Source organism: Paralichthys olivaceus, chromosome 10 (assembly GCF_024713975.1).
Source record: "Paralichthys olivaceus isolate ysfri-2021 chromosome 10, ASM2471397v2, whole genome shotgun sequence".
NCBI lineage: Eukaryota > Metazoa > Chordata > Actinopteri > Pleuronectiformes > Paralichthyidae > Paralichthys > Paralichthys olivaceus.
This window is the reverse complement of record NC_091102.1, coordinates 3,425,521-3,453,043: the sequence shown is the minus strand read 5'-3', so window position 1 is coordinate 3,453,043 and position 27,523 is coordinate 3,425,521. Positions and strand designations below refer to the sequence as shown.

The 27,523-nt window shown below is 44.2% G+C and overlaps 1 protein-coding gene across 1 annotated transcript in view; it reads left to right on the top strand.

The window, feature by feature from the left end:
- klf7b (Kruppel like factor 7b) overlaps positions 1-21,777 on the top strand; it is a 52,119-nt gene extending 30,342 nt beyond the window's left edge. The window contains exons 2-4 of the mRNA XM_069532932.1: positions 4,347-4,998; positions 13,508-13,631; positions 18,682-21,777. Coding sequence (XP_069389033.1) covers positions 4,347-4,998; positions 13,508-13,631; positions 18,682-18,733 — 828 coding nt within the window. The 3' untranslated portion in view covers positions 18,734-21,777. The remainder of the gene's footprint in view (positions 1-4,346; positions 4,999-13,507; positions 13,632-18,681) is intronic.
- Positions 21,778-27,523: the final 5,746 nt, after the last annotated feature.

Here is a 27,523-nt window from a genome sequence, read left to right as displayed (position 1 = left end):
AAAAGCTCTTAGCACTTCCATCCAGAGCCCTCTGCTCTCTGCATTCATTATTAATGGACCTCAGTGGGCTGAGAACACACACACACACACACACACACAGGACCTGCACATCATTGGTGGCTATTTTAGATGAGATATTAAATCAAACACTCAAAACATAAAGGGGGGGGGGGGATAACATTCACTGAGGGAGCGAGGGATGAAGGATGTCTTTGTCTTTTTAGCTCCGTATCGGAAAGTGTCACATCACATATGTCCACGAACTAATGTTATTGATTTTACCAGTAAACAAACATTTGGAGATTTTCAATAAAGTGACAGATGCTGATTTCAGCCGTGACCCTGTATTTTGCTTTTGCCCTTCACCTCTGACACTATCATATAAATCAGTCATGACATCTCCCGTCACAGAGTTTGAAGCTTCCTGATTGGATGTTTCTCATTGACATTGTTTTGTTTACAGTCTTGTACATTTGGGACTTTTCGTCAGTGAAGCAGATTTTTCTTCAGCTCAGTGTTTTTTTTCTAGCGATGATTCGATTGGAACGATTCCGTGTCCTCGTGTCCATCCAAGTGTTGAATTGCTCAAACAGTCACAAAACAGCTTCTATGAGAAAAATGAAGTCGCTCCACTGAGTGTGTGTGTGTGTGTGTGTGTGTGTGTATATATGTGTGTTATCCGATGTGACCTTTCTCCATATGGTGTGGGACTGAGCAGGGGGACAGGAGGTGAGCCCTACACATGCTATCAGTCTGAGATGTTCGCCAGCAGCCACTGACACACACACACACACACACACACACACACACGCTGCAGGCCCTACATGTCATTGTTACCTGATATTCATGGTCGGCAGGAGAAACAGACGAAGGAGAAGGTCGGGTGATGTCAGAGACGGTGCATTCACTGCCGGCCGTGGGTTTGATTGCCGCTCGCTCCTTTTCCACAGCCTCGGGCTCCCTCTACCCTCTGTCCTCCACGCCCACAATCCTCAGCATTAGTCCAGCCCCCGCCAGGAGACACACAGACCTTTCTATTTTTGATTTCTAGTCCAAGTGCAAACAATGGTACAGTACGCCTTAAGAAATAACTAGCGGAGCTTGTGTTCACTGTAACGGAGAGATCTAATACTCATGGTGATATAATTCCACAAAGCACTGAAAAGGAGAGAATGGAGAGAAAAAATCTGATTTTGTTTTCTTGGAAAACATTCTTTATAGTTTAAGAAATATTTTCCGCAGCAACAGCCCAAATCTTTCAGAATAAAAGCATCATCTACCCTAACTTTAATGATCCAGAAAATGTATTCCTGTTTAAAAAATATTTTCCCTCTTGTCCCGTCCAGGACTCCGTAACATAATGAATTATTTTTATTTTATTTTTTCCAGCCTCAGTTGGTTAAGTGTAGTTTTGGTCAATATTCCCATGAGTTGAGACAAAAATACTCTCGTGACTAAGCAACGAAACAAATAGCAGATGAGGTGAGGCAGAGTTTCCTCCGGGCTCTCTTGAAGTGTGTGTTGTCGGATGTGTTGGATGTCAGTACGTCATTTCCATCAACCTCATGCAAACAAAGACATTGACGAGCATCAAGCCAAAGTTTTATTGCTGTTATGAAAATGTTTGTAAATTCAAACTTCCAGAAAAGACTCATAAGTGAACTTTGAGTTCAGAATATTTCAGCACAGCTTTTTATTCCTAAACAGGAAAATGAGTTGTTGTCGTTATTACACATTTAGAATGAAGTTTTTCAGTTTGGTCAAAACCATGAAAAGATGGAGGACATGATAACACCCCCAAAGAGATGCTTAACAATCTTGATCGCCCCCTGTTGGCTGGCTGTGATATTGGTCTTAAACCCTACCTCTTCTATGTTAGTGGATGGGACATGGACCAGATTAAAAAGTAAAATTCCATGTTTCTCAAAGATGGTTTCTGTTGTTTCAGGTAGTTCTTACATCACTCTGATAGTTTGTGTCACGTCACGTCATGATTGACAGCTGTAACCGACTCATGTTTGGTTGATCAAACTCAAACAATCACGTTTTTCTGATGTAGCTCCTCCCCTCTAAACAGTGCAGCTCCGCCGTCGTAAAACAAAGCGTTTGGCTGTTGAAGTCCCAGATCATCTCCAGCGTTGTTTTCCGGATACATTAGCAGTGACTGATCTAATTTTAAAAAGAGCTATAATGACCCCCTTCAGCATACCCAACTAGATATTACGTTACACACAGCAATTACTGCAAGGAACACAAACGCTAACGCATCGCGGCAACAATCTGGACAAAGTCTAACCAGGAGCTTTTCCCCTCGGCTGTAGGATCAGCTTTACAAAAGACTCCGCTGCTGGTCGTCATCTTTGTTACTTTACATTCTTGCTTATCGTTTTCAAGTTTTCTTATAAAGCATTGTAACCCCTCCCCCCCCCCCCACCCCCCGAAGAAATATCTTTGATTTAAATTCATATGCAAATAAGCATCCTTAGGAAAAGGGCATTTTTTTTAAAGGGAGAAGAAAGAGGAGAGGGAAGTTCAGCTTATCGCCCCTCAACAGATATTCAGACTAAATGTGTTGGTTTGGTCTTGTCTCGTCACTGAGGCTGAGCGGAGTAAAGCTGCAGTGCTGGCGTGTCTGAATGGACCGAGTCAATGAGCTGCAGCTAAGAGAAAAAAAACTCTTGTATAGCTGGTTGTAATTTGCTCCAGTGACGGAGGAGGACAGTGGCGAGGGATCAGGGTGAGGAGCCAAAGTAACGACACGGTGCCGGAGGACGGCGCCAGAGCCAGGTAGCTTAAAGAAAGAGCTGAGCGGACGTTACAGCTGTGGACTCACCTGCTGCCTTCTGACCGAAACAAACAGACACGAGACTATTTCAGTATCTTGCTTGAGTTTGATTCCAGATTATTTTCCTGTGATGGAAAAGAGAACATTTAATTAGAGTGAAACAAACAAAAACGTGATATTAAAAAAAAGAGAAACAGAAAACCATATAACAGAAATGGACCATGGCGACAGCAGTGATAATGTACTGTAACAGCACTGCACTGAAACTGAGTAATCAAACATCTGGTTTGCATCTGTTCTCTGTGTAAAGCATCCACAGATTATAGGAGCACTCTTTAAAAACTTTTAATAAGACTTGCTTTTAGTTTACGTTTTATATTCAACACCTGTGAAAACTATGCTTTTATAGCTCTAGGTATCTTCTATAGAGGCTGCACATGTGTTATTCTACCTGTGGGAGGACAGAGGGGATTTCCATGTGTTGCAGGTGGGAGAGAACAAAGCAGGATCAGGGTGAAAATCCCAAGTAGACCTCAAACGTGCCGTCCTCATGAAATTAAAGGGAGCCAAAACACTTTAGAGAGAAGAGCTTAGGAAAGTGGATTTGTGACGGGGAGGTTTGGGCCCGAATCCCTTGAAATAAAGTGGCAGGTCCCTTTGAGCAAGGTGCTGGACAACTGCGCTGGTGCTGAGCTGCTGCCAGAAGCTGGACGTGTGTAGTAATTGGAAAAGAAAGCACAGATGTCTCTGTTATCTGTGGGTAAAGGTTGAATCAACAGTTATGGAAGCACTTGCTTATTTCTTTCTCTTTATCTCCCTTCCCACTCCTTTGTTTGACTTTCCCTCATCATCTCGCTCGCCTTCCTTCCTTCCCTCTATCTTGTGATATAACTTCCATGGCTGGTTGATTTGGGTGAGCAGAGGGAACAGGGAAGGCTACCACAGTTCAGGACTCCAGAGAGCTCAGTCGGGCAGCAGCAATCAGTCACCGACTAAATCCCTCCTCTCTCAGGACCATCGCATGCCAGGTGACATGGTCAACAGCTGCAGAGAAATAGCCGACAGCGTGTGTCTGAATTTAAAAAGACCGGCAGACAGAAAAGAGGAAAATCGTTAAATTCATTGTAAGAAGGTAGATTTTCCTGACAAGCGCCCAAATTCACTGAAAACAAAAGGTGAAGGTCACAGGAGGTTTTAAGAAAACAGCAGAACTTCTCAGGGTGTGTACAAGGTGTGAGACGCAGTAAATGTCAACCCCGTCAACATTGTCGTCTCCCAGTCAGGACAAAGGTCTTTCTCAAGTCTTTTTTAGCAGAGTAATGTAGAGATCTGTTGGATTATAAAGAGCTGTGCACCTGTATGAATGCGACTGGACATTAATAGTCAGCTGGTGGTCAAAGGAGGCAGTGTAAGAAAAGCTAAATACAATTTAAACCTTTTCGTACGAACCCGGTTCAACTCGAACTGTCAGGGTCACTCTAGTGTACGAGTTGTACGAAATCCTTAGTCGACTGAAGTAAAGTATATTATGTTTGACTCTGGATTTGTTTGTGTCTTGCAGACATGTCTCGAGTTGGAGCGGTACCTACAGACGGAGCCTAAGCGACTCTCAGAGCTGTTTGATGAGGAGCTGGATTGTCTCTTAACACCGGCGTTCATGCAGGGCGGTGACAGCGATGAGGACCTGATGGACCCCCTCCTCCCCACCCTCCCTGACCAGCCCAGCCCGCCCCCACTACTTGTAACTCTCCCCAAGGTCCCAGCCAAGATCCTCTATGTGCCCAACCCCAGCAAGACCCAAGCAGAAGCAGGGACTGAAACCGTCACGACCAAGGAGCAAGTCCTCGGAGGAGTCAACGCTGCACAGCTTAGTGCCGCCGTTACATCCCTAACGCCGCCGTCGTCACCAGAACTCGGCCGCCACCTCGTCAAACCCACACAAACACTGACTGCGACGGCAGACGGTACCTTAACACTCAAATTTGTGGCAAAGAAGGTGGGATTAGGGGCCGCAAAGCTGGTGGCAGCACGAGCGTTACCGTCCCCGCCGAGCAGGGGAGGGACCGTCAGTGACAGCGAGCAGGGAGGAGGAGGAAGTCTGGGAGGAGACGTACCGGAGAACAAGAAGAGAGTCCACCGGTGCCAGTTTAATGGCTGCAGGAAGGTTTACACCAAGAGCTCCCATCTAAAGGCGCATCAGAGGACCCACACAGGTAAGACCTTCAACAGATTCTGTACTGGTTCCTTCGAGTACTTTGTATTAAGATACTAACATTTTAAACCACGACATCTCTGCACTCCTGCTCCTCGGATATGAATTGCAGCAGTGATGGTGAGGTAATGGTGCCGTAATTATGTTATTGAGATTTATACACCACAGATTTCGTAGCCTTTTGTGTACCTGAGGCTTTTGAACAAATTTGCAACATGAAAACACTGCACGAGATCTCGACTTCTCACAAATCAAAACAAACACCATGTTCATGACCCGTCCATGGACATCGATCAAACCTGACGATGGTGTCATTACTTCCACTAAGGAGGTTTATTTGACTGTTTGTGAGTTAGACACTAAGTTAGATCACATATTGAAAACGATGACTTCTAATTTATACAAGTTTTCTACATTTTCAGCAGCTTTCACAATAAATTGAGGACTATATATAGAAATGGCTGCAACTCCTGCACTGTTAACACACAGATAGTAGATAGTCAGCATTTCTTCTCCATAGTCTGTGTTCCCCCATTATGCTGTCGTTAAACAACATGCAGGATAATATACTCAAACCTGGAGCTTTGATTGGGATCCAGCAAACATTGATCACCCACCTTCTGTAGAAATCTGCAATATATCTGATATTGTCTGATGTTTGAGATCATTTAAAAAGAGACCGCGTCCTCGTCATTTATTCATTTTCTCATCAGCTCTGTACCAAAAGGCCCTGCCTCAATAATTGCCTGATGATTACTTGACTGGTAGTAAATGACCTTGTGAATCCAGCCGTGTCCAGCTGGGTCTGACTTGCAGCTTCAGCTGCTAACCACAGCTGCCCCGTCACTGACCCTCAGACTGAACACACACCAGGCTAATGTAGCTGTGAGCTCTCTGCAGTGTGAGCGAGTGGAGACGGCCTTTGTGTTGATGAAGACGTGTTTGACCGAGGCAGGTTTGACTGAATACATGATTAGCTTGAGCTTAAATAATATTAAGTTCCCTGAACTCAATCCTACTTCAAATCAGTCACGATAAAGAATATCTGGCGTATTATTTTAAGCAAGCGCTGTAAGGGGGGTTCTTGGTTTGAATCCCATTTCAGCCAGGGTCGTTCTATAAGGAGTTTCCATGTCTGCATCAGTTCTCTCTAGGTTCAGCTCCTGCCGTCCTGTCCAGGCTGTACCTCGCCTCTTGCCCAATGTCAGCTGGGGGGAAGTACTACAGAGAAAGATGGATGGATATTGTTCTGAATGAGCTAGAGCTCAAAACACACTGAAGCAAAATCTCCAATCACTGCAGGAAACTTTCACCACAGGAAAGTCTGAGGACTCAGCTGAAAAAGGTCTTTGTTGTAGAAATGAGTCCAGAGGAAAACAACACTTTCAGATGCATTATAGGTTCAATATTGTTTCAGGCAGTAATGTGGTACGATACTAAGATTTTACTGTTTCTCAATCCATCATGTGTTGTAACAATCAGCAGGTAGACTGTAGAACTAGGGTGTAAATTCCTCCAAAGAAATCAATGTGTTGACACACACACAGCCTGAGTCGGGTTCAGCTTTATTGCTTGATGATGGGTCTGTTTTCTGTCTCAACGTGACCTAAAGACTCATTCTGATTTAATTTCACACGTGAAAATGTAAATGACTGTTTATATTACATACACATAGTTTTGATTCACCGTTGTCTCTCGGAGCTACAGCACAACTTTAAAGTGACAGTGTAACACAGATTTTTACACTCTCACAAATCCATTTATCTGTTTTTTCGCTGCTCCGCCTTTCGCCCAGTGTCAGCTAGAATTAGCTCCCCCCACGACCCTTAAGGATAAGCAGTAAAGCTAATGCATGGCTGGATGGATTTTTCCAAGTTGAGTTTCTGCATTAGACACATTTGAGCCATAAAGTACCTGAGGCTGAATCCATCACTGATCTGCAGCATGAGGCCTGTGCACACTTGTACCTCCTGAAGCTAGCATTATTCAACTTTAGCTCTAACCACAGCAATATTTAGAGCATCTGGAGGGGTTCATGGCCTCAAGTTGTCGTCTTCCACTGTCGGCAGTTTCCTCTTGTGTTCACCGGGATTACACTACATACCCTGCAGACCTCCGCTGTATTAATACTGGCAACCTTGGCATCATTAATCCAGCGTGTTACAGGATTATATGATCCCAGTGACCATTGCATGACTTTAAGTGTAGCATTACATTCTGGGGCAGCACCTACCATAGCCGGAGGTGGGGGCATACAGATGTAGCTTTATTATAGCTAATCCAGAATGGGGGGAGCTAGCTCTCTGGTAGCATGACTGCTTGCTGCAGCGGTGTCTTTTAATCTTCACTGTCGAGTCATGCTAACCAACAGTGAGCTTTTAAAATTCGAATCATTCGAAAAACGAAGTAGACAACCTGAAGACGCTGCAGTGTGTGGGTGGGTGGTTGGGTGTATAGACGTGGGGGCGGTGTATTCCCCCCCGATGTGTTCATTACAAGCGCAGTACTGTGGTTTAATTAGCTTAATCCTCTTTTTGAGTTATTATGACCATAAATCATTGAACATACATGTAGGGAGGGATTAACGTAGCGGAGACACCGGGAGGAGCAGCTGTAGAATGCCTGCACAGCATCAATACACTTACTGTCACACCGTGCACACCGGAGGCAATTAGAAACACCATTAAAGAGCATTCTGTGAGGAGTACGCTGAATATGTGCTGCAGCTCACCGCTACGTCTGCGATTGTATTCCTCTCTTCGTACCCAAACAATTTCTCCGAGCTGCGGCTCCGATGCAAATTCAAGGTTTATTCTACCCTTTTGAAAATGCTCAATTAGGGATGAGTTGTAACATTAATAGATGCATAAATTAATTCAGCAAATCTCGACAGTCCCGAGGCAGAGCTGCCGTGAGTGTGAGCCAGGGTTTTCCTGGCTCTCTGGCTGTTCTGTGCTCCAATCTCTTGGATCTGTAAAAACAGTGGATAGCTGTATCCTCCTCGTTATTCAAGCCGCAGTCCAACAGAATATACTCAACCACTTATTTGGCTCAGAATACCAGAGGAGATAAGCGTTTTTGGATGGAGTGTAAAATCATCTTTTTAAAAGTATTAGTCACACCAAATGAAATCTTTGGGCGGTGCAGGATCTCAGTGTGCGGGCAACTTTTTCCAAAGCTGCCAACAGACCTTATAAAATATTTTGGTGTGCATATGTTAGATGTTAGTTCATAGGAATTAAATGAAACAGAGATGTGTGTAGTCGGAGTTAAATGGAAGCGTAACACCTCTAGAAGTAATGAAGGGAAATGTGTAGCAGTGTTTTGTAGTTAACAATTTCACTTGTAATATCCAAGGACCAAAACTACTCCACTTTGCTAGATTTCGGTTTTGGTGCACTCGCAAATATGAAGCCAGGGCATCTTGACTGCCCCCTAGTGGCTGGATGCAAAAACGTCACCTCCTCCATGTTAGCGGATGGGACGTAGGCTAGCTACAAGTGAAGCTCAAGCTATGGCTTCCTGTTCTCGCCTTATTGAACACATTTCTGTGCTTGAGTGTTCAAAATCATGTACTGTCAATTAAAAATGGAAGACAACATGACAGTTCCTCCAACACAACATCAAAGTGTCTTTAACCCCACCTCCTCCATGTTAGCCGATGGGACGTGGACCATGAACACACTCACTCACTCACTCCTGCATGTTCTGGACTGTTCTTACACATCGTTGTGAAGTATAATTATGAGATGTGTAGTTCAGGGGTCACTTCAGCTTGAGTCTTGACTTTCTATGACCTCAACCTCTGACCTGACCCCACTCTCAGAATATGTTCCACCACCCACCAGAGCTTCATATGGAACACACACACACACACACACACACACACACACACACACACACACACACACACACACACACACACACATATATATATATAACTCTATACTCTACATACACTGAATCCAACCTCCAACCTGCTCTCTCTCTCCTCTTGCTCATTCAGTTTGGGTTGCCAAGCAACTGCATCACACTCTTCCATAATTGGTTGGTGGCTGGTGGATTGTCCATGCCTGTTAATCTCTCTCTCTCTCTCTCTCTCTCTCTCTCTCTTTCACGCTCACCCACCCCCACCTCCCCCTCTTTCTCTCAGTTGCTAGGTGACTTTATCACGCATCCTTGCCTTGCCGTGCTATAATTGGCTGGCGTCATGGTTGCCGTGGCGTCAGGCCCGAGCTGGCCTTGCTTCATTCCACCAACACTATGTGTGTGTGCTTAGGGGGGGGTCCTATTGAAGGAAGATGGGGTGCTCTGGCCAATAACAGAAGACGGGTGTGAAACGGCCGCCTGTCTGGCACCTGCGGCCCCCACTCATACCCCGATATCACACACACACACACACACACGCACACACAGGTTGAGAGTGTGGTATTCCTCCAACAGGCCCGCAGGATAAGCTGCCAAGTGGTTTGCTATTGTATGTAGAAAATATTGGTCCTGTATTCAGGCCGGACTGTGGAGGACTCTGTGCCGTGAATAGGAGGATTCACACACATGCACAAACGAACCCTGAACATCCAGCAGGAATCATTTTGTGGCTCTTTACAAAAAGTACAAATAATCTGTTGCAGAATCGCACAGTTCACACACACAGCTGCGCCAGAGGATTGTGGGCCTTAACAAAGATGTGGAACTTCCTGTTATGATTTCAACGAAGGGTATGTATGTGGATTAGAATGGCACGGCCGCACAACTCCGCAAAGGGTCCTATCTCACAATGTTAAAGAAAACAAAAGAGAAAATAAAATTCCTGTTTGTCCACATCCCAGCCCAAAGTGATTGCGTTCTTTCTTTGCTCGTGTCCCATCGTTCCAAGTTTGATGGAAATCTGTTCAGTGGTTTTTGCGTCTTCCTGCTGACAAACAAACAAACAAACAAACACATAGGGATGAAAACATAACCCTCATGGGAAAATTCATCCATTAGAGGAGTAGACTCACACTTTCAATTCATCGCTCGGCTCATAGGAAACCCTCATTACTGCAGCTGATGTGTTTAAGACAGTCACGCTTCGGAACCTTTTCTAACAGCCCGTTATGGTTGTTTTTATTCTGTCAAAACCCGACACCTACGTTACCCACAATGCAGCTCAACCGGTGACAGTTTTGTCTTTGTTTTCCATGTGATGTGCCGGTAGCAGCTAATGTAGCCTCAAGCAGAGACGAGGAGTGTTGTGAGCTCACTGCTGCAAATTTTCATTGAGATTCAAAACACATGCAAATGGAAAAAAAAATTTATGTAAATATTTTCATGATCAAATTTGTTCTATTTTAAATGATTAAACTTTATATGTTATATATTCACACATGCAAATGGTACCTGTGACCTGTGGATTCATAAAAAACAAAACAACTGTGAACAACTCTAACGAGGAAGAGGTTTGACTTCACTTTCCTAAACCCTGGAATCCTCCGTCGTCTGTCCAACACATTCTCATCCGCACACAGATGATGAAACGTAGACGAGCTGGAAGACGAAGGTCTGTTTCCCGAAAAAACCCCACAATGTTGAGACAGAAACAAAACCCAAATCCCTGTTGGTGGAAACCAGCAACCAACTGCACGAGATTTGACTGGAGGATTTGAATATGCAAATCCTGGAGAGCAGAGCGCATGATGTGGAATTCATTTAGTCCCAGAACGAGCGCGTCACCCAGCAGACATTCTGTGTCTGCGGATGAAAGATGACTCCGTTCAAAGAGACGCAGGAACCAGGGGGGAAATACAGGGGACGAGGGCATAATTCACAGCTGGATGTTCTTGTAGCACATCATCTTTTACTTGTCGTTGCATCACCTTGCTCTCAGAGCTGCACCTGTGAAGGTGTTTTCTGTGTTCTGCTGGTCGGCTTCTTCCGGCATAATGATTAAATTAAAGTTCAGAAACCCATGTTCAGCCGTCCTGTTGGTATGTGATGGAGAAGTTCTGCACTGTGGTGTGACTGGGGATTTATGGGGGAACAGAGAGAAAAATAATGAAAGTGAAAGCAGGAGGCTGCATCTGTTGATATGATATGTTGTGTATAAATCAGGAAATTACCAAAAAATTAAGTTTCATTCCTTCAACTAATTCATTAAACTGTCTGATGAGATCTGTTTAAAAATACAGCAGAAATTATTTCACTTCATTAGATGTCTGACATTTTTTTCAACTCTGCTTTTCTCAACTTATCTGAATTTCCCTTTTCAATTAAAAGCAAGGGACCGAGCTATCAATTCATGTCAGTCATCTAGCTGTTGAAAAAATAATAAATGTCCCACGAGATGGATGTTCTGACTCCGGATAAACACGTTTTCAGACATTGTGTTCCAGAGTTTGCCCGTGGCATATGAAGAATGCAGCAAGAGACTGTGAGAACCGTGACAGAGAAAATCATTTTTCGATTTTGTCTTTTTATTGTGCAAATTCAAAACGTCCCTAATATCCGAAGCACCTGTGAACACGTGCTTTTCTGATGTGTCCTCTGTGTTGTGAAATACTTTGTGTGTGTGTGTGTAATCTCACAAAGACAGGAGTGTGCTGTGATAGGAGTGAAGGGGCTGCTGGGACATCTGGTTAACTGACTGTAAGCTGAAGTATTAGTCCCCATTAAGAGTCATTAAGATCCCAATTATAGTTGCCACCCCTAAGTTCGCGCTCACACACACACACACACACACACACACATTCTAGCGGTCGGCAATCAGGTTTGGCCACAACACTGCAGAGAAAGATCGGTTCCAACCTGAATATGAGCACAATATAACATTTGTAATATCCTGTGAAAAAAATAAAATTTTTCCTCCAAAAGTCTCTGTGTCGAGGCAGAAAAAAGGAAGAAACCAGCTTCAAGTTTTGCCTCAACTCAGTGTGAGGTCACATTCCTGTTAGGTTCATTTGAATATTTGTACAATTTCAGTTACTTTCAAGGTGCCTGGTGAAGGGGTGGGGGGGGGGTCGGGGTCTGGGGTGGACACAACTCTGGCAGTACGGTACTTTTACTTCAAATGTACAGAATGTTATCTTTAAACAAACACATTTCTGCTCGTAGCCTTCATCTGGTCGGAGCTGGTTTAATGTCATCAGATTACTCTGCAGCACAAGTGAGAGTAAAGACCGTGAGTGATTGGAGCTGTAACAACTTTCCAGAGAGAGACGTGTCTGTGCCGTGTTTTTGATAATCTGTCAAACTGGACTGCGTCTCATCTTCTGACGGGCGCATGCAGCGACGCAGCCACACCAGTGCAGTCTCTCTATAAACCCGGTACGAGACCTCCTGCTTCAAAATACAACACGGTAAAGAGGAGCAGAACCGTAGATGTGTATTAAAAACTGCTTGTATTGCAGTATTTAATCCAGAGATTGTACTGCTTGGTGAGGCCCAGGTTCAATGTATGTGGCTCTTTTAAATCAAACTCTTATACTCATCAACTCATTGATGCAAAGTATTGTAGTATTATTGTTTGGGTGGTGTATCATGTGATGGAAGGTCCCTACACACACACACGCCTTTTTCAAACAGCCTGTTCAAGACAAAACTGTTGCACCTTTATTCTGCATCATGTTTCTGTATAAAAGCTACAAACACGGGATGGTGGCACATCGTGGTTCCACGTCACAGAGCCAGATCCACGTCTGTGTGTAGCCAGGTTAGCAGGACAGACGCCAACGTCGCACTTCTGATTCCTCAGCAACAGCGAACTATCTGACATCACACACTGCGGCGGCATCACGCCAACTTAAACAAGCTCAGGCGGCGTAACGAGGGGTGTTTTTAACGGCAGTATATCTGGATCGCTCTATAAAAGATGCTACAGAGAAACACACTCTCATACAGGCGTTTACACAGTCAGACATCATCAAGTCCCATCTGAAGACAGGCTGCTCGCACACACACACACACACACACACTTCTGACTGAAAGACACACACACAGCTGGAAGGCTTTCTATCACAGAGAGATAACTACAGGCTGAGAACAATAGACCATCTCTTCTCCCATCTGGTGAACTGGGGGATGAAACTTCATTTACATTTCAGATCCCACCACCTCAGGGTGTGTGTGTGTCTGTGTGTGTGTGTCTGTGTGTGTGTGTGTGTGAGAGAGACAGCGAGCGTGTGTGTGTGGGCGGGGGAGGAGGGAGTTGGTGATGGAGGTGAACAAAACGAGATTCATTTCAGGGTGAATTTGGGATTATGAATTAACACGGCGCAGAGCTGAAAGACTTCATTTACAGTTAATTGAGTGTATTGGCTCTTTGAAATGGCTGTTGTGTTAAAACTGATCTGTCTGCCCGGCCCCTGGTGTGTGTGTGTGTGTGTGTGTGTGTGTGGGTTGGAAAAAAAGCCACGGGGTGCTAACCTATATTAGTGAACAGCTGTAGTTTGGAAGTGTGAAATTACATGTAGAAATAAAACGTGACGCCTCTCTCTCTCTCTCTCTCTCTCTTTCTCTCTCTCGCTCTCTCTCAGGTGAGAAGCCCTACAAGTGCTCATGGGAGGGCTGCGAGTGGCGTTTTGCCCGCAGTGATGAATTGACACGACACTACCGCAAACACACCGGAGCGAAGCCATTCAAGTGCAACCACTGCGACAGGTAAACACGCACGCAGGCGACAAAGCCAATGACAAACACACAGTGAGTTTTTATATTTGCAGGACACCGAGGCCGCCTTTGTGTGTGAAGGACGAGCGTTGAACTTGTGTTTCCCAACGAGCAGAACCAAACAACTCACGACTCACTTTCATGTCAAATAAAAAAAAACTGAACATCGGCACTTCAGGGGCCGATGTCGATTTCACCCGGGGCCAGTGTGCAGCTGACCTCTGACCTGATTCATACTCAACATTAGATACCGTATGGAAACGGACAGAGTCTGTGGGCAGCGAAGTTGAGTTGGTTTTGTTTAAAACGTAAATCTTCTGTCTCTCAGGGACAAAGGAAAGAATGAATGACTTTATAATCTCCTCGTCTCACACAGATAATCAATGATCAAAATGATAAAGCAACAACAGACGGACTTTCCTTTGCATAACTCGTCCTTGTTTCTCATCGGAGCGATAATAAACAACAGTTGGCAACAGAACCACAGGAAGACAAATATATATTTTCTATTAAAAAGAAAAACTCGCCTTGGTGCATTGTGTGGAAATACATCCAACACAGCAGGGAGTCACAGAGAAGCTCCGACAGATGATGAATAAAACAACATTTTTCATTCAGCCTGGCTCCACATGCATCCACAGACAGTTATCTACCGCACATTTCACAGATCTTCTGTTTTACAGGAATCAAATCCATTAAGTCAACAGTTTAAAGACAAATAGCTCGTTGTGAAGTTAAGAAGAGACGTACATGAAGGGTTCAGCTGAGTTTATCTGTCGGGATGATTAACGTCCAGACTGTAGCTTGTTATGTAGGTAGTCAATTTAATGATAAGGATGATTATCATTAAATTAAGTTTTTAATGTATTCACGTTACGAGGCGGCCACGAGAATTTAACATACAAACATTTAGTTTGTTCTCAAATGGAAAAATTAAAAAGGTTTCGAGTCCCGTTTCCTCTGGTGGAGGATGTTCTCCCAGATTCACACTTGATGTAGTTTTCTGATCCTGTCGAAATACAGAGTCGGGCATCGACCCTGTGAATCTATATAAGACCTCACGTTATTTAAAGTAAGGAGTTGTGGAGTGTTGGGAAAATGCTATTGAGACGTCTCTAGCTGTGATCACGGTGGAAACCAAAGAGTAGAGAGAGGATGAGACGTTGTGTCTTTCAAACTTTATCTCCCTGTGGACAAAGGCCAGGGAGTCTGGAGACAATCACATTGTCTCTGTCTGCTCAGTGTTTGGTCCTCAAGGTGTGTGTGTGTGTGTGTGTGTGTGTGTGTGTGTGTGTGTGTGTGTGTGTGTGTGTGTGTGTGTTTGCACGCCCGCTTACTCATTCCCCTGTACTGGCACTTAAAAGGATTCTGGCTATTGGCAGACTGGTCACAGCTAATTGAGTGGCAGCAGATGCCAGCTCCACTTTAATATACACTGTGTGTGTACGTGTGTGTGTGTGTGTGTGTGTGTGTGTGTGTGTGTGTGTGTGCCTGCACTACCTATCTCAACCACACACACATGAACACTTTTGCCCTAGAGACAGTGTAATTGGCTGTTGTAGGTTCCCTCTAGTTTGGGTTTTAGACATTAAACCCTCCAGAAACCTGCTGGAAGCTTCTAATCCTGGCTGAGAGCTGGGACTGTATTAGCTCCTTTCTGGCACACACACACACACACTCACACACACACACACACACACACACTCACACACTCTCACACACACATATATGCACAGTATGTAGAAACACGTTTTCAGAGCATGGAAGCACGTTAAGATCCAAAGTCACATTGACTCACATGAACATTTAAACGCTCAGATGTAACAACGACACTCTTGAATAAACAACACTGACGTAAACCGTGTCACAACCGAGGCGCTGTCGACTTCAAAGCCTGCGTGAGGGTGAGAGACGTTATTCTGGGTGACAGACACGAGGACAGACATTTCTGTATCAGTAGACCAAGTCATAAACCCACTCCATGTTAGTGGACGGGGACATGTCAAAGGATTTTTTCCCCCCCAAAGATGATTCAAGTGTTCATGATAGTAAACAACTGATTGACAACTGAGCTTGACTTGTAATTGGTCGAGCCCATGAACTGATGGGACGTCCACACTGCAGCTCCTCTACATCATCACTAATGCACAGACTCCAAATAACGTCACCAACACAAGATCAGTGCCCTGAGACGTTTTGGATTCGTCTCCTGATTGAATCAACGCTGCAAAGACTGAACGTGTGTGTTGTTAAAGAATAGAGAGAGAAGTGAACTACAGCTCCCATGAGGCATTTCAGAGAGAACCATCCAATCTCAGAGCATCAACAGGCCAATAAGAAGCTGACACTATGAGACAGGTTTGATTTGGACTTTCCTCTACAGCCACGGCCGCTGAGGCTCATGGGTATTGTTGTATTCAGAGCCAGTTTCCACCTGTTTGATGTCGATGTACTGTACGACTTATTTTAAACTACTGTACAACTGTTTCAGTTACTTTAGATGAGTTCACTCTAATTTAAAGATTTAAAAAGTTTACAACCAACACACATTCTCCCAAACAACTGGATTCTTCATTTAATATAATATTTATTTGAATCTCTTTCTTTCTTTATTTGTCTTTTCTTTTTTATGCCTGAGCCGAGAAGAACACATTATGACTTTTAAATCAAAATCATTAAAAATCAGAAGAGTAATAAAAAGGTAGATGGAAGCGTGCTTAACACAACCACTGTAGTACACACACACACACACACACACACACACGTACACACATCTGTGGTGGGCGGAGTTCAACGAATATTAACATGAGAATGGCAAAAAAGTGGCAACCATGGAGAGGTTAACATTAGATAGACTGTTCAATCTGACAGTATTTCTCCTGGGGAACACACACACACACACACACACACACACACACACACACACACACACCAGTCTGTCATTAATCCTGCCTAATCAAGCGGGGACCCCCTGATGTTTCCATGGAACTGGAAGGAGGAGAAGGACAAAAAAAGAAGTGAAGAGGAAAAAGGAGAGTTTAGAGGAGGAGGAGGAGGAGGAGATCGGGAAGGAGGAGTGTGTGTGTGTGTGTGTGTGTATTCAGTGTGAGATGGGCGGTGAGGGTGGGGGCGGTACCAGCTGGTCTGGCTGCTCCGCCCTCCAACAGTGACACAGTAACTGGCATGGCCATCTGTCCAGCAACACACACACACACACACACAGATTGGGGAACGTACAGGATCCACACGGCCGGCTGAGAGGAAACACTCCGACAACAGAGCAAAGTTCAACTGTACATAAGTTGAATTTAAAAAGTTTACTGACGCAGCGTAAAACATTTTCTTTACCAACCGAGCCGCATCCGTCCAGACTCGTCCCGACGGGCTCAGCAGAAATAATTTAAAGGTTCAGTGTGTAAGTTTTAGGTGAAAGGATCTCTCAGCAGAAATTGAATATAAAGTGATCCTGGTGAGGTTTTCACGAGTGTTTCATCTAAATTGTATGAAGTTGTTTGAAGTTTTCTTTACCCTAGAAGAAGCTCATTACATTTAAATACTTTATATGTACATCATGTTTTTTACAGTAGCTCCGAGTGGACAAACTAAACCTTTCGATCTAAAGAGCGACAGGAAGAGAATGAATCACGGTGAAGGCAGGAGAGAGGCGGTGGACTCTGCTGAGTGTTTGGGCTCCGTCTGCTTGTATCTGGATACAACAACAGCCCGTCTGAACGCACACGCGCTCGCAAACACAAGAGTGGCCTCGGATAATTAATAATGAATAGAGCCTCTGGCGAGTTGAATTTTTAATTTGTCTCCTCCACATTTTGTTTAGCCTCTTCTTTAGTCATATCATTCATGATTAATCTTATTGTGCGTGTTCGGCTTTAATGTCGTCACGCTGGTGTAATTAAATCAGAATACTTCATTGTGAAGACATGACATGACATAGTGAGTCTTACATTGTGCTTCAGCAGCACCTGGTTTTTGTGTCTTATCTCTTACCAGGTGCCGGCGCTGCAGAGTTTAATGGCCCGGCATCAGACAGCGTGGCCAGCCCGTCTGCATTAGTGTCTGTGTTCACAATACATATCTAATTAGGTTCCACAGTAGTATTTTTCTCTGAGCTGGAGGAGTGACTGCAGAGCTGTGGAGCTCTGGCTGTGATTCATGGAGGTGTTTCACTTGTGTTCGTCTTCGCACGTCTGGTTCCACTGGTTTGTCATAATGAAATAAGACTGTGAGTGAAACTCACTGTGGACGTAAATGTTAAAGCTGGTTTATTCCTCCAGATTCTGTTTTTTGAAATACTCTTCTTACTTCTCCTCATTCTATAAATCTAAAAACGACTGTGTCTCCTGGCTGAGGTCTGCAGACCAGTGACTTCCTGCTGTCCTGAACTTCAGGCTTGAAACCAAAAGTGACCGAATCAGCTAAACCCGAACACACTGTGGTTTTGTCCAGCGAGCTCGGAACTGAAGAGAAGTCCCAGCAAACACACAGAGCCAGTGATGGTTCAATGGGCCCAGCGGTGTGGAGCACTTCCAGCGAATACACACAGACGATGTTGAGCGCGGCGGGCTGGAAGTGTGGAGCATTTCCAGCAAATACACATTGCCAGTGGGAGGTTCAAGGGGCCTGGGATTATGGAGAGTTCCCAAGAAATACACAGAGCCGGTGGGGATTTAAAGGGGGCAGGGAGTGTGGCACACTCGCAGCTAATACACAGAGCCCGAGGCACTAATCAGCAACACTTGCCAACCTGACATATTATGGTTATTTAGTGAACATCTCCAGCAAAACGGGATTTATTCGGCCTTTGTACACATCTATTGTCAGTTGTATAAATTTACATGTATTTACATTCACATGTTTGTATTTTCATGGCTTTTTGTTTTCTGCTGCAAAAATTCAGTTTCTACATATTAATAGCTTTTCCTCTTGACTTTTTCCTCATTTCATATATTTTTCATGTAATTTCATGCGTACTTTGGATGGAGCATTAATATTTCTATCACGGTTTCTTTGTTCCTCCCCGTAGGTGTTTCTCTCGGTCGGACCACCTGGCCCTGCACATGAAGAGGCACATCTGAGGGTGAACACAAAATGAGCGGGAGAGGGGAAGAAGCAGGGGGAGGAAGAAGAGGAGGAGGAGGAGGAGGAGAGTTCGGAGGAGAGAGGGATGGGCAGTCGAGCTGCCGACCGCCCGCCTCATTCACCCCATCCAAAAAAAACAAGTCGGCAGCCATGACGCCTGCAGGGCAGCGCATCCATCTGAGAGGGCCGCAGAGATCAAACGGGCCGACGGCTCTTCCATCGGAGAAGACGAGGGTGAATGGAGGAAAACGAGGAGTAGCTAGATTGTTGTTTTTCTTAAAAAATTACACACTCACACACTTGCAATAGGAAACAGTTCACACACCTGTCTTTGAACGCATCATCCCGGTGACCTCCGGCTGCGGTCACGTGGCTCTGGGGGATTGGACACTGCCAAACCAACGACGCCACCTTTTTTTCTTTCTCTGTATTCAGTGTTTAAACCACAAAGGTTCGGGTGAGGAGTTAGTTCAGTGGGGAAACTTTAAATATCCGTATAGTCAGTCGTTTGTGCTTTACCAGCTTCTGAAATCAAATACTCAACTTTTATTCCTTTGTTTTTTAACTGTTTTTCATACACGGACTTTAAGAAACCATCATCTGCCGCAGTCAGCTTCAGTAACTATGTGAGGAAAACAACAAAGCCAAATCTGCAGGAGAGAGACTGATACAGATTGACTTCTAGCATGGCTGACAATCGAACCCAGGGCTCGGACGCTGGGTGTTTCGGTGCACCCATGGGGCCTCGGTCAGCGGGCGCTTCTGCAACTCTCAGGCTCTCCTTCAGCGGGTGTTTGCATCTCACCCTAACCGAGACGCCTGCCGCCTCCGCAGGCTACCTGACAGAAATGCGCAGCGACACTTTCTTCCCTTTTTTTCTACTAAGAGGACAATAATTCTTCTCGTTGTTATTACAAAGAATGATGCTCTGTTCTTCTCTCTCGGAGAAAATGTCTTAAAACTCACTGAATTGTTGTTAGAGAGAAAAAAAAAAACTGAGAATCTAAGATGACTTCAACAGAATGTGTGGGATGAGAAGGAGAGCGTTGTTGGTCTTTTAATCCCCATGTGCACTGACTCTGCCTCCGCGGCCTCTGAGCAACCAGAGGATGAACGAAAACCAGAATCGCGCCGACTCTCGGAGAAAATGGATTCGTATTTTTTTGACTGAAATCAAAGAGGGGAGCAGAAATGTCTTCAGTTCGTTGAGCTGCTCTTTCTGCCGAGCGATTCACGAAAGCTGAAAAACACGACCTTGTCCTGACCCTCCGTGGAATCACTCACCACTGGAGTCAGACTCGCTGAGAACTGGAAATCTTGTTTTTTGGTTTTCCATGATTCTGGAAGTCATCCCGGAGCGCTCTCACAGACTCTCACATCTCATCTCCGTACTGGAAGGCAAGAGACGAGGCCGCAGTGCTGCTGTTTCACGTGGGACGGGAAAAAAAACGCCAACCAACCTCTGCGTGGTGGAACAGACGGGGTCACACCGGCCCACCGGCCCAGTTTGCCTGTTTCGTATCCATTGACTGCACTGACTTTTTTTTTTTTTTTTTCAATGTTATCTGTGCTTTTTTTTTTTCTACAGCAAAAAATATGGAAAAAAAAAAGAAACACGATGGAAAAAAAATCATAAAAAGGCTTGAAAAAATTCACTACAAAAACAAAGCTGTCTCGCTCTACACTTTGCATACTGAACAAACACACACACACTCACACACACACACACACATACTGCAGTTTCTTTGCTCACGGCTCTTCTCCAGATAAGACTAATAAGATTTAGGAAAATTATAATTAAACTAATGAACGGAGTTGGAAAACAAAACACTGCATGGCAGGCTTTATTGCAAATGCACACACACACCAGCTCATGACAACACACACACACACACATGCACACTCTTCCTGGAATTATATGTTCTGCTCCCAAATCTTTTTTCACAGTAGGAATTTAGCGACTGTTGTTTAGTAGAAGAGAATCTTCGCTCTCAGCTGGAGGTAACAAACGATTTCAAATCCTTTGAAGTGAGAAATCAGCTTGTTCCCAGTTCCAACAATCACCCACACATCCTCCGCCACAGTGTGTGCCTCTCATTTAATCAGCATTTTTACCTCCGACTCTGGTTACGTCGTTGGTTACGATCGAGCGCTTGAGCCACTTTTTTTCAGCAAAGAATAAATCAGAGTGAAACAACTGCAGCGGGTCTTTAAGCCAAATTTCAAACATGTTGACAATTTCAAAAACCCTCATATCCTGTCTCATGGGGATGAATCCTCTCTCTTGATAAAACATTTTTTTTAAAACTCCACTTTCCTGTCATGGATGAAAATAACTAAATTGATTTTAGGCAAACTGTCACCAGGATCACAAACACTGCATATTTTAAACCTCCAAATAAAAATGGACGACTTGTGTTCACTTCCTCCTACTGTCCAAAAAACGAAGCCAAAATGTCCCAGAAACAAATTCTGCCATGTCGCCTCTGATACTCGCTCGGTCTCAGCTGTCAGTCCAGACAGTTCACCCTGTTTTTATTCCATCAGATAACTCATTAGAAGGTCGCTCTGGGAGCTCATACCTCCTCCCAGGCTAATGCCCTGACTCGTCATGTCAAACCAGTGTTTCCCATTAATTATCTAGACTGTGTCATATTCTAATTTGTCCCGCCACAGTTCACGTCCCCCCCCCCCCCCCGTTACTGTCATGAATTGAAGTAATTGATAATTAATTCTTTGTAAAGTGCCACAAAGAAAGTTGATGAAAACAAACCTAAACTGACAAAATCTTTAAGAAAAATGTATTTGGCTTGTTCTTTGACTTTTCAGTTTGGTCCATGTCCCATCCACTAACATGGAGGATGTGAGGCAGCAAGCCAGACGCTTTGGCTTGACTTTTGCACAGTGCTCATGTCGTCCACGTTGTATATACACTCTGCTATTCACAGAATCACGTCCTCACATTTATGCTTTGCTGACAAACGTTGCTCACTTTGGCGAATTTCCTGAACGCAAATCAAATAACATTAAAAAAAATAAATAATCTCAAACGTAGAAGATAAAACACGAGAGGTGGAAACTGGAGCGAGCACGTATCCACGCCACCTGCTTCCTTTGCGCAGTGGTTGCACGGGAAAAAAAACTTAAAGTAAAATAAACCTGCCTCGCAATCAGGGCATTCCTGACACAACCAACATCAGCAGTAACACTGACACCGCCGGTCCGTCCGCCCACCACCACCTACAGGCCGTGTAGCGCAGGCAAACAGTCTGATGCTGCTGCTGACTGGTGTAGGCTGGGTGAGGGCGCAGGGTTCCTGAAGCTGGCAGGAGATTTCACATCCCGTCGTGCCCGGTCGCCGTGCCAGGTCGCCGTGCCAGTTGGCCTTGCCAGCCCTCATTAGGTGAAACAGTGAAAACATTCCCCTTCAGGGGGGGTTTATGGTGCAGCTTCGAACAATCGATACCAAAAACCTCCAGCACGGAACTGCCCTTTAGCCACGGGCAGAATCTCCCCAGTCAGGAGAGATCAGCGGGAGACCGCCTCCGTACGAGGCCTCTGTATCCGGCGGCAGCTTTCTCTACTAACTGTCTTTCTGCTAAATATGACACAAATCAACCCACGTCTGAGATGAATCCAGTGTTTCATGTTTGACTTCATTTCATCCGTTCCGTTTCTTTGTTTTTGTTTTTTTGGTGAGAAGATCTGTATCGACGGTTGTTTTCTTCAGCTTGGACGATGCAAGGTCACGCCAAAACGTTGAGACACGCAGAGGGATGTAGAAGGACGTACAATCACAGAGGGATGGGGATCGTAGCACTTTTGATGGCATGAATGTGTATTTGTGTGCGTGTGTGTGTGTGTGTGTGTGTGTCCCATCGGGCAAACTGAGAGGGAGGCAGTGATTCAGCAAAATGGTTGATACCAGATTTTTAACGGTGCGACCACGTGGGAGAAATGTTGGGAAATGCTTTTAATCAAAGCAAAGGCCTACAGTGTGTTTATGAGGTTTTTTGCTCTGACCGTTCATTCGTTGATGTATTTATAGAAGTCATGGAGCCCGATGACTTAAGTCAAAGAGATGCAAACTTGCACTTAATATTGAAGCACGTTAAAAATCAGACAGATTAATTGAAATAACTATTTTCTTTTTCTCCTTCCCCCAAATCTCAGGATTTGTTAGTAGTTGTTCTGATTGTTCAAAAACTATAATAATAATAATAATAATAATAATTCAAACATCCAAATGTAAATCAGATCTCAAAAACTCTCCTCTGCTGCCCTGTAGTTTGACCTCTTCATTAACAAAGGAAGTCAGATGGAGAATCAGCCCGTCATTTGTATTTTGTACTCGTTTTCCCCGTCACTTTGCGGACGCGTCCTCTAAGCTGCTAATATCCCAAAAGAACCTGATGTACAGACGAGAGGATCGGCGTCATCCTGCAGCGGGAAACAAACGTTTGCCTGCTCGCTAAATTACAATTAAAGTTGAAAAAAATTGCTTAAATTGATCTGCTCCTTTAGAAAAATGACATATTTTTAGATGAAACACCGATAAATGGTGAATCGAATGAGCCTTAAGTAGAGTCTAAAAAGAAAGTGAGACTTTCTGCACATTTCTGTGAAACAAACGTCCCCGAACTGTCTAAATGTACCAGGTTGTTGATTTCAGTCACCGTTCAAAAGCATAAATTCAATGCTACGTTGAAATCGTGTTGCTGGCCAGACTGAAGCAGCTCGTGGTTCCTCTCCTGTTTAATTAAAATCCCTCTCGACGTGTGGCAGATCTCAAAGTCACTTTCGATAAGAACTCACACTTCCCTCCCTTCCGTGTCTCTCGGCCTGTTGAAGCAGATTTTCTGGTCCCCGTGTTTTGCTCGGGGTCTCCTGTCGTCTCTCGGCCCGCTCAGGGGCCCGTTAGCGGCCGTCACACCGCTCTGATTAGCATGAAGCACTTCCAGGTCCTGTTCTCCGGGTGCAGTTCAGCTAATGAGTTATCGCTCTGGGTCACAGGGAAACTGAGGGGTCTGGGAAAAAACACACCAGTGACCTTGAGCCGGGTCTGTACGGCGAGGACGGAGCGGACGTAGGAGAAACAGACGAACCGGTTGCCAGGAGACGATATTTGTCAAAGATTCATTTTGATGAACAAAAGGATTTCAGAAATAATTTAGTCGTGTGCAAATCTTTAAATCAGCCCTTTTCTCTTTATTCCTGTATTGCAGATGAGATAAATTACGATTTGTCTCCATCAGATATTTAATCTTGAATCCCCCGTCCCTCCCTCGTCCTCCCCACTTGAAGTGCCGCTCGTGTTTCCCTCCATCCTGACCCCCATCGCTCCCTCTCTGTCCACAGCAGTTGTCCATGCACTATCAGCTGCAGGACTGCTGAATGCACACTTTACACATTTTGCCCAAAGATTTGCATATTTGCAAGTTAACTGCTGTGAATGTAGAAGACGTAGAGAGAATGAGCCGAGAGGCAGAGACGCAGAAAATTAGCGACGGGTGGAAGGTGTGAGGAGAGGGATTGTTTTTTTTTTTTTCTCTCTTTTCTTACACGCTCGTCTCATTAAATCTTAATTACCGGTTTGCTCCGAACCTTCATGCTCCGTATCATTCTCATTCTCTCGTCCACTGTCAGCTGGAGACGAACTCATTGTTCACAAATGTAAAATAATGTTCTCATGGTCTTATAGGGCGCCCGCTATAGAGGCGCTAGCAGCTTAAGCAGGAGTGAAGTAGCTTTAGTTAAAGTTAGTTTCTTAGCACGCTGCAAATAGCACTAATCAAGTCTCATGTTTCAGGGTGAAAGGTGGACTGGAGTCTTTGGGAAGAGTTCATCTTTCTCATGCATCAAATGGTCAAGAGGAATCTCCTTTGGGACTAAAGGTGTTTTCACACTGGTGGGTTTTTTCCAAATCTCGGAACGACTCGTTTAAAAGTTCGATAAAAATCGTTTGTTTTTCAGAAATCGTACAGAAGTGTGTCAGAACTCAGCTTCAGATGAATCGATAGGATTCCTGAGCAGTTCATACCCCACAGGGCAGAAACCAGAAGCCTGAAGAAGAGTTGGGTCTGAAGGGTCTGATCCCAGAGACCAGACACCAGAGTGAAAAACAGCCTTTAGACGTCCTCCCTCTTTGACCACGGTTGTTTTGGGCATCGTTCTTTTAAGGAACCAGGCTTCAGTTTCCACAGTTCTCCACCATATCCACCACGAAGTAGGATTGTTACTTCTGGCAGCTTTTGTAAATAGCGTGAGATCTTACGGACCGCTCTGTGTGAAACCACCCAGCACCGTCTCAGACATTTCAGCATTTCTATAGGTCGACTTCAGTTCTCGCAAACATTGCACTACATGATCATACTTAGCTTTTGCACTCACCACGTCCACTGCTAGCATAGTCTGTTGGAGCACTCAGAAATCCACTTAACATTTGTTACACACGTCCAGGATGCACTTTGCCACCAAGAACCATTTACGATGGGTCCACTCGCAATAGATCCGACTGAGATATCACAACCTTCCAGTGCAATGCCTTGTTCATCACCGTCAGTCTGGGGGAAACTTTACACTCAGTCCTGCTGTGACTTGGTTGAACTTTCTTGGTATCACTCGCATCCCGGAGTGTCTGTCTGTCTGTCTGTCTGTAATACTGTGTCTGTCCACGCTTGATGTGTCAGTATATAAGAGATTCACAGATCCTCTACGCCTCCCTTTGTGTCCGTCTTACCTTACCCCCCTCACCCTACCCCTCTCCGCCCGGAGCCACGACCGTCAGAGCCCCTCAGGGGCCCAGCTCGCCAATAGTCCTCAGATATCCAGCTCTACTTCCCAAGAGCAATGCACCTTGGGAGTTGCGAGCAGTTCTTTGGTGAAACTGCAATAACTTTTCGTGCTGAATGTCCTCGGTCAGTTTGTTTAACTTCAGTCGGTGCTTTTCCATCTGTCAGTTCGACTCTGCTGCCTGAGGCTTCCTCGTTAAGTTCTTGTAGAGGGAGACTTCTGGAGTTTGGCCCATTGGTTTATCTCTGTCTCTCTGTACGTGAATGAGGATTGGCACCAAACTATTCTGTTGTTGAAAACACACAGTAGCTCCGTCATGCAACAGATCACAATGGTCACTAATGGAATCTGTCTCAGTTTCATCAGGTGATTAAATTGTTCATGTGCAACAACACAAACAATTTTAAACTCAACATCTTCTGCATCGGGAAATTTGTTATTTTTATTTTCTGTTTTCAACAAGTCTGAAATGTTTTTTCCACCTGTGTTGGAAAGTAACATCCTACAAGTTATTATTTTCTAACTTCGTAAATGAAACACAAAAACGAATCCTCTCCTAAAAGCTTAACGTCCGCCTTCACTTGTAGATGTAGAGAGAATCCCTTTAATTCTATTGAGACTCACCTATGGGATAAACCATCATCTCCCTTCTACCATAAAGTCCCGGTGACAAGTGTGTAGGATGAAATCTCATTATTATAAAGAATCCACCAGGTTCTTTATTTTCTTCATACTTGTTAACTTTCATACTCTTCTAGGACACAGGAACCGTTTTAATACTTTGTGCCAAACAGAATTTGTAGATTTTAAAATCATAAATTCATTTTTAGACCAAAACCTCTGCATGTGATCATGCTGCAAGCAACATATCATCATGATCAACAGGAATAAGAGACGAAAGTGATGAGGCAGAAAAAAGATTCAAGAGATTTTACGTACATGGCCTGAAATTCTTACTTTGCTTCTTCTCCGTTAAAAGATTAAACACAGAAAATCAAAGTTTGTTAAAGTTATTTCAGTCATTTAGCTTCAAAGTAATAAATATCAACCTCCACATCAACTCAAACAGAAATCAGAGTTTGGTGCCAATTCTCATCCTTCATATTTGATAAAGTGACCGATGCGCAGATGTCGTAGGAGGGAAAGCACCTTCATATCCAGCGTGTGTCCATAGTCTGTCAAAGAATCACAACTGTGTGTTTCCTGGGATGAATAAGACAAAAGTGCAGAAGATGGCAGACGTGTTTTCACCGTCACGACATCTCCGGGGGCTCTGCAACCCTGACACCTCTCACATCCACCCGTGATCGCTCTCACCCGCCGTCCTCTCCTCCGTCACTGTCACATCTGTTGAGTGTTCGTCTTTATTTTGTTTCATTTTGAGTTCTCTTACGATGTTTTCCTGTACAAAGTGTTTAAAATATTATTTGTATTATATGATGTTAGTATGGTAATGTTCTTTATTAAGGAAGAAGAAAAATTTATTTTTGTTACTGGTCTGTTTCATAATTCTTTTTCTAAATTGGTATTGTAAGATATCTATGCAAGAACTGTTAAGTGGAGCATTTTTATTTAAGAATGTAATATGTGTAATAAATGGTAGAATCTGGACGTGGCTCCTTTGTGTTTATTTGGAAAAAAGACGTTTTCAAAATCCTTAGTGAAACTTAAAAACTGCAAACTCATGACCTGTTGAAATCTAATGTTTTTTATATCAAATGTGGAAAAACACTTTCACGAGATGCAGATGCATCTTCCTCCTTCATTTTTAAACTTTTTAAGCTTTTCACATATGAAGAACGCAGAAGAACCGGGTCACACATGTGGGGCTCACTCTAACATTATCCAGAGTTAAGAGCTGCATTCCTTCTTGATTATTTCCAGTATTTGTCTTGAATCATTTATTCAGTCAATAAAAACAAACATGCCCATCACATTTTGTTTCTGCCAAAGGAGACATCTCATTATGGTTTGTTTTGTGGAGCCACAGAAAT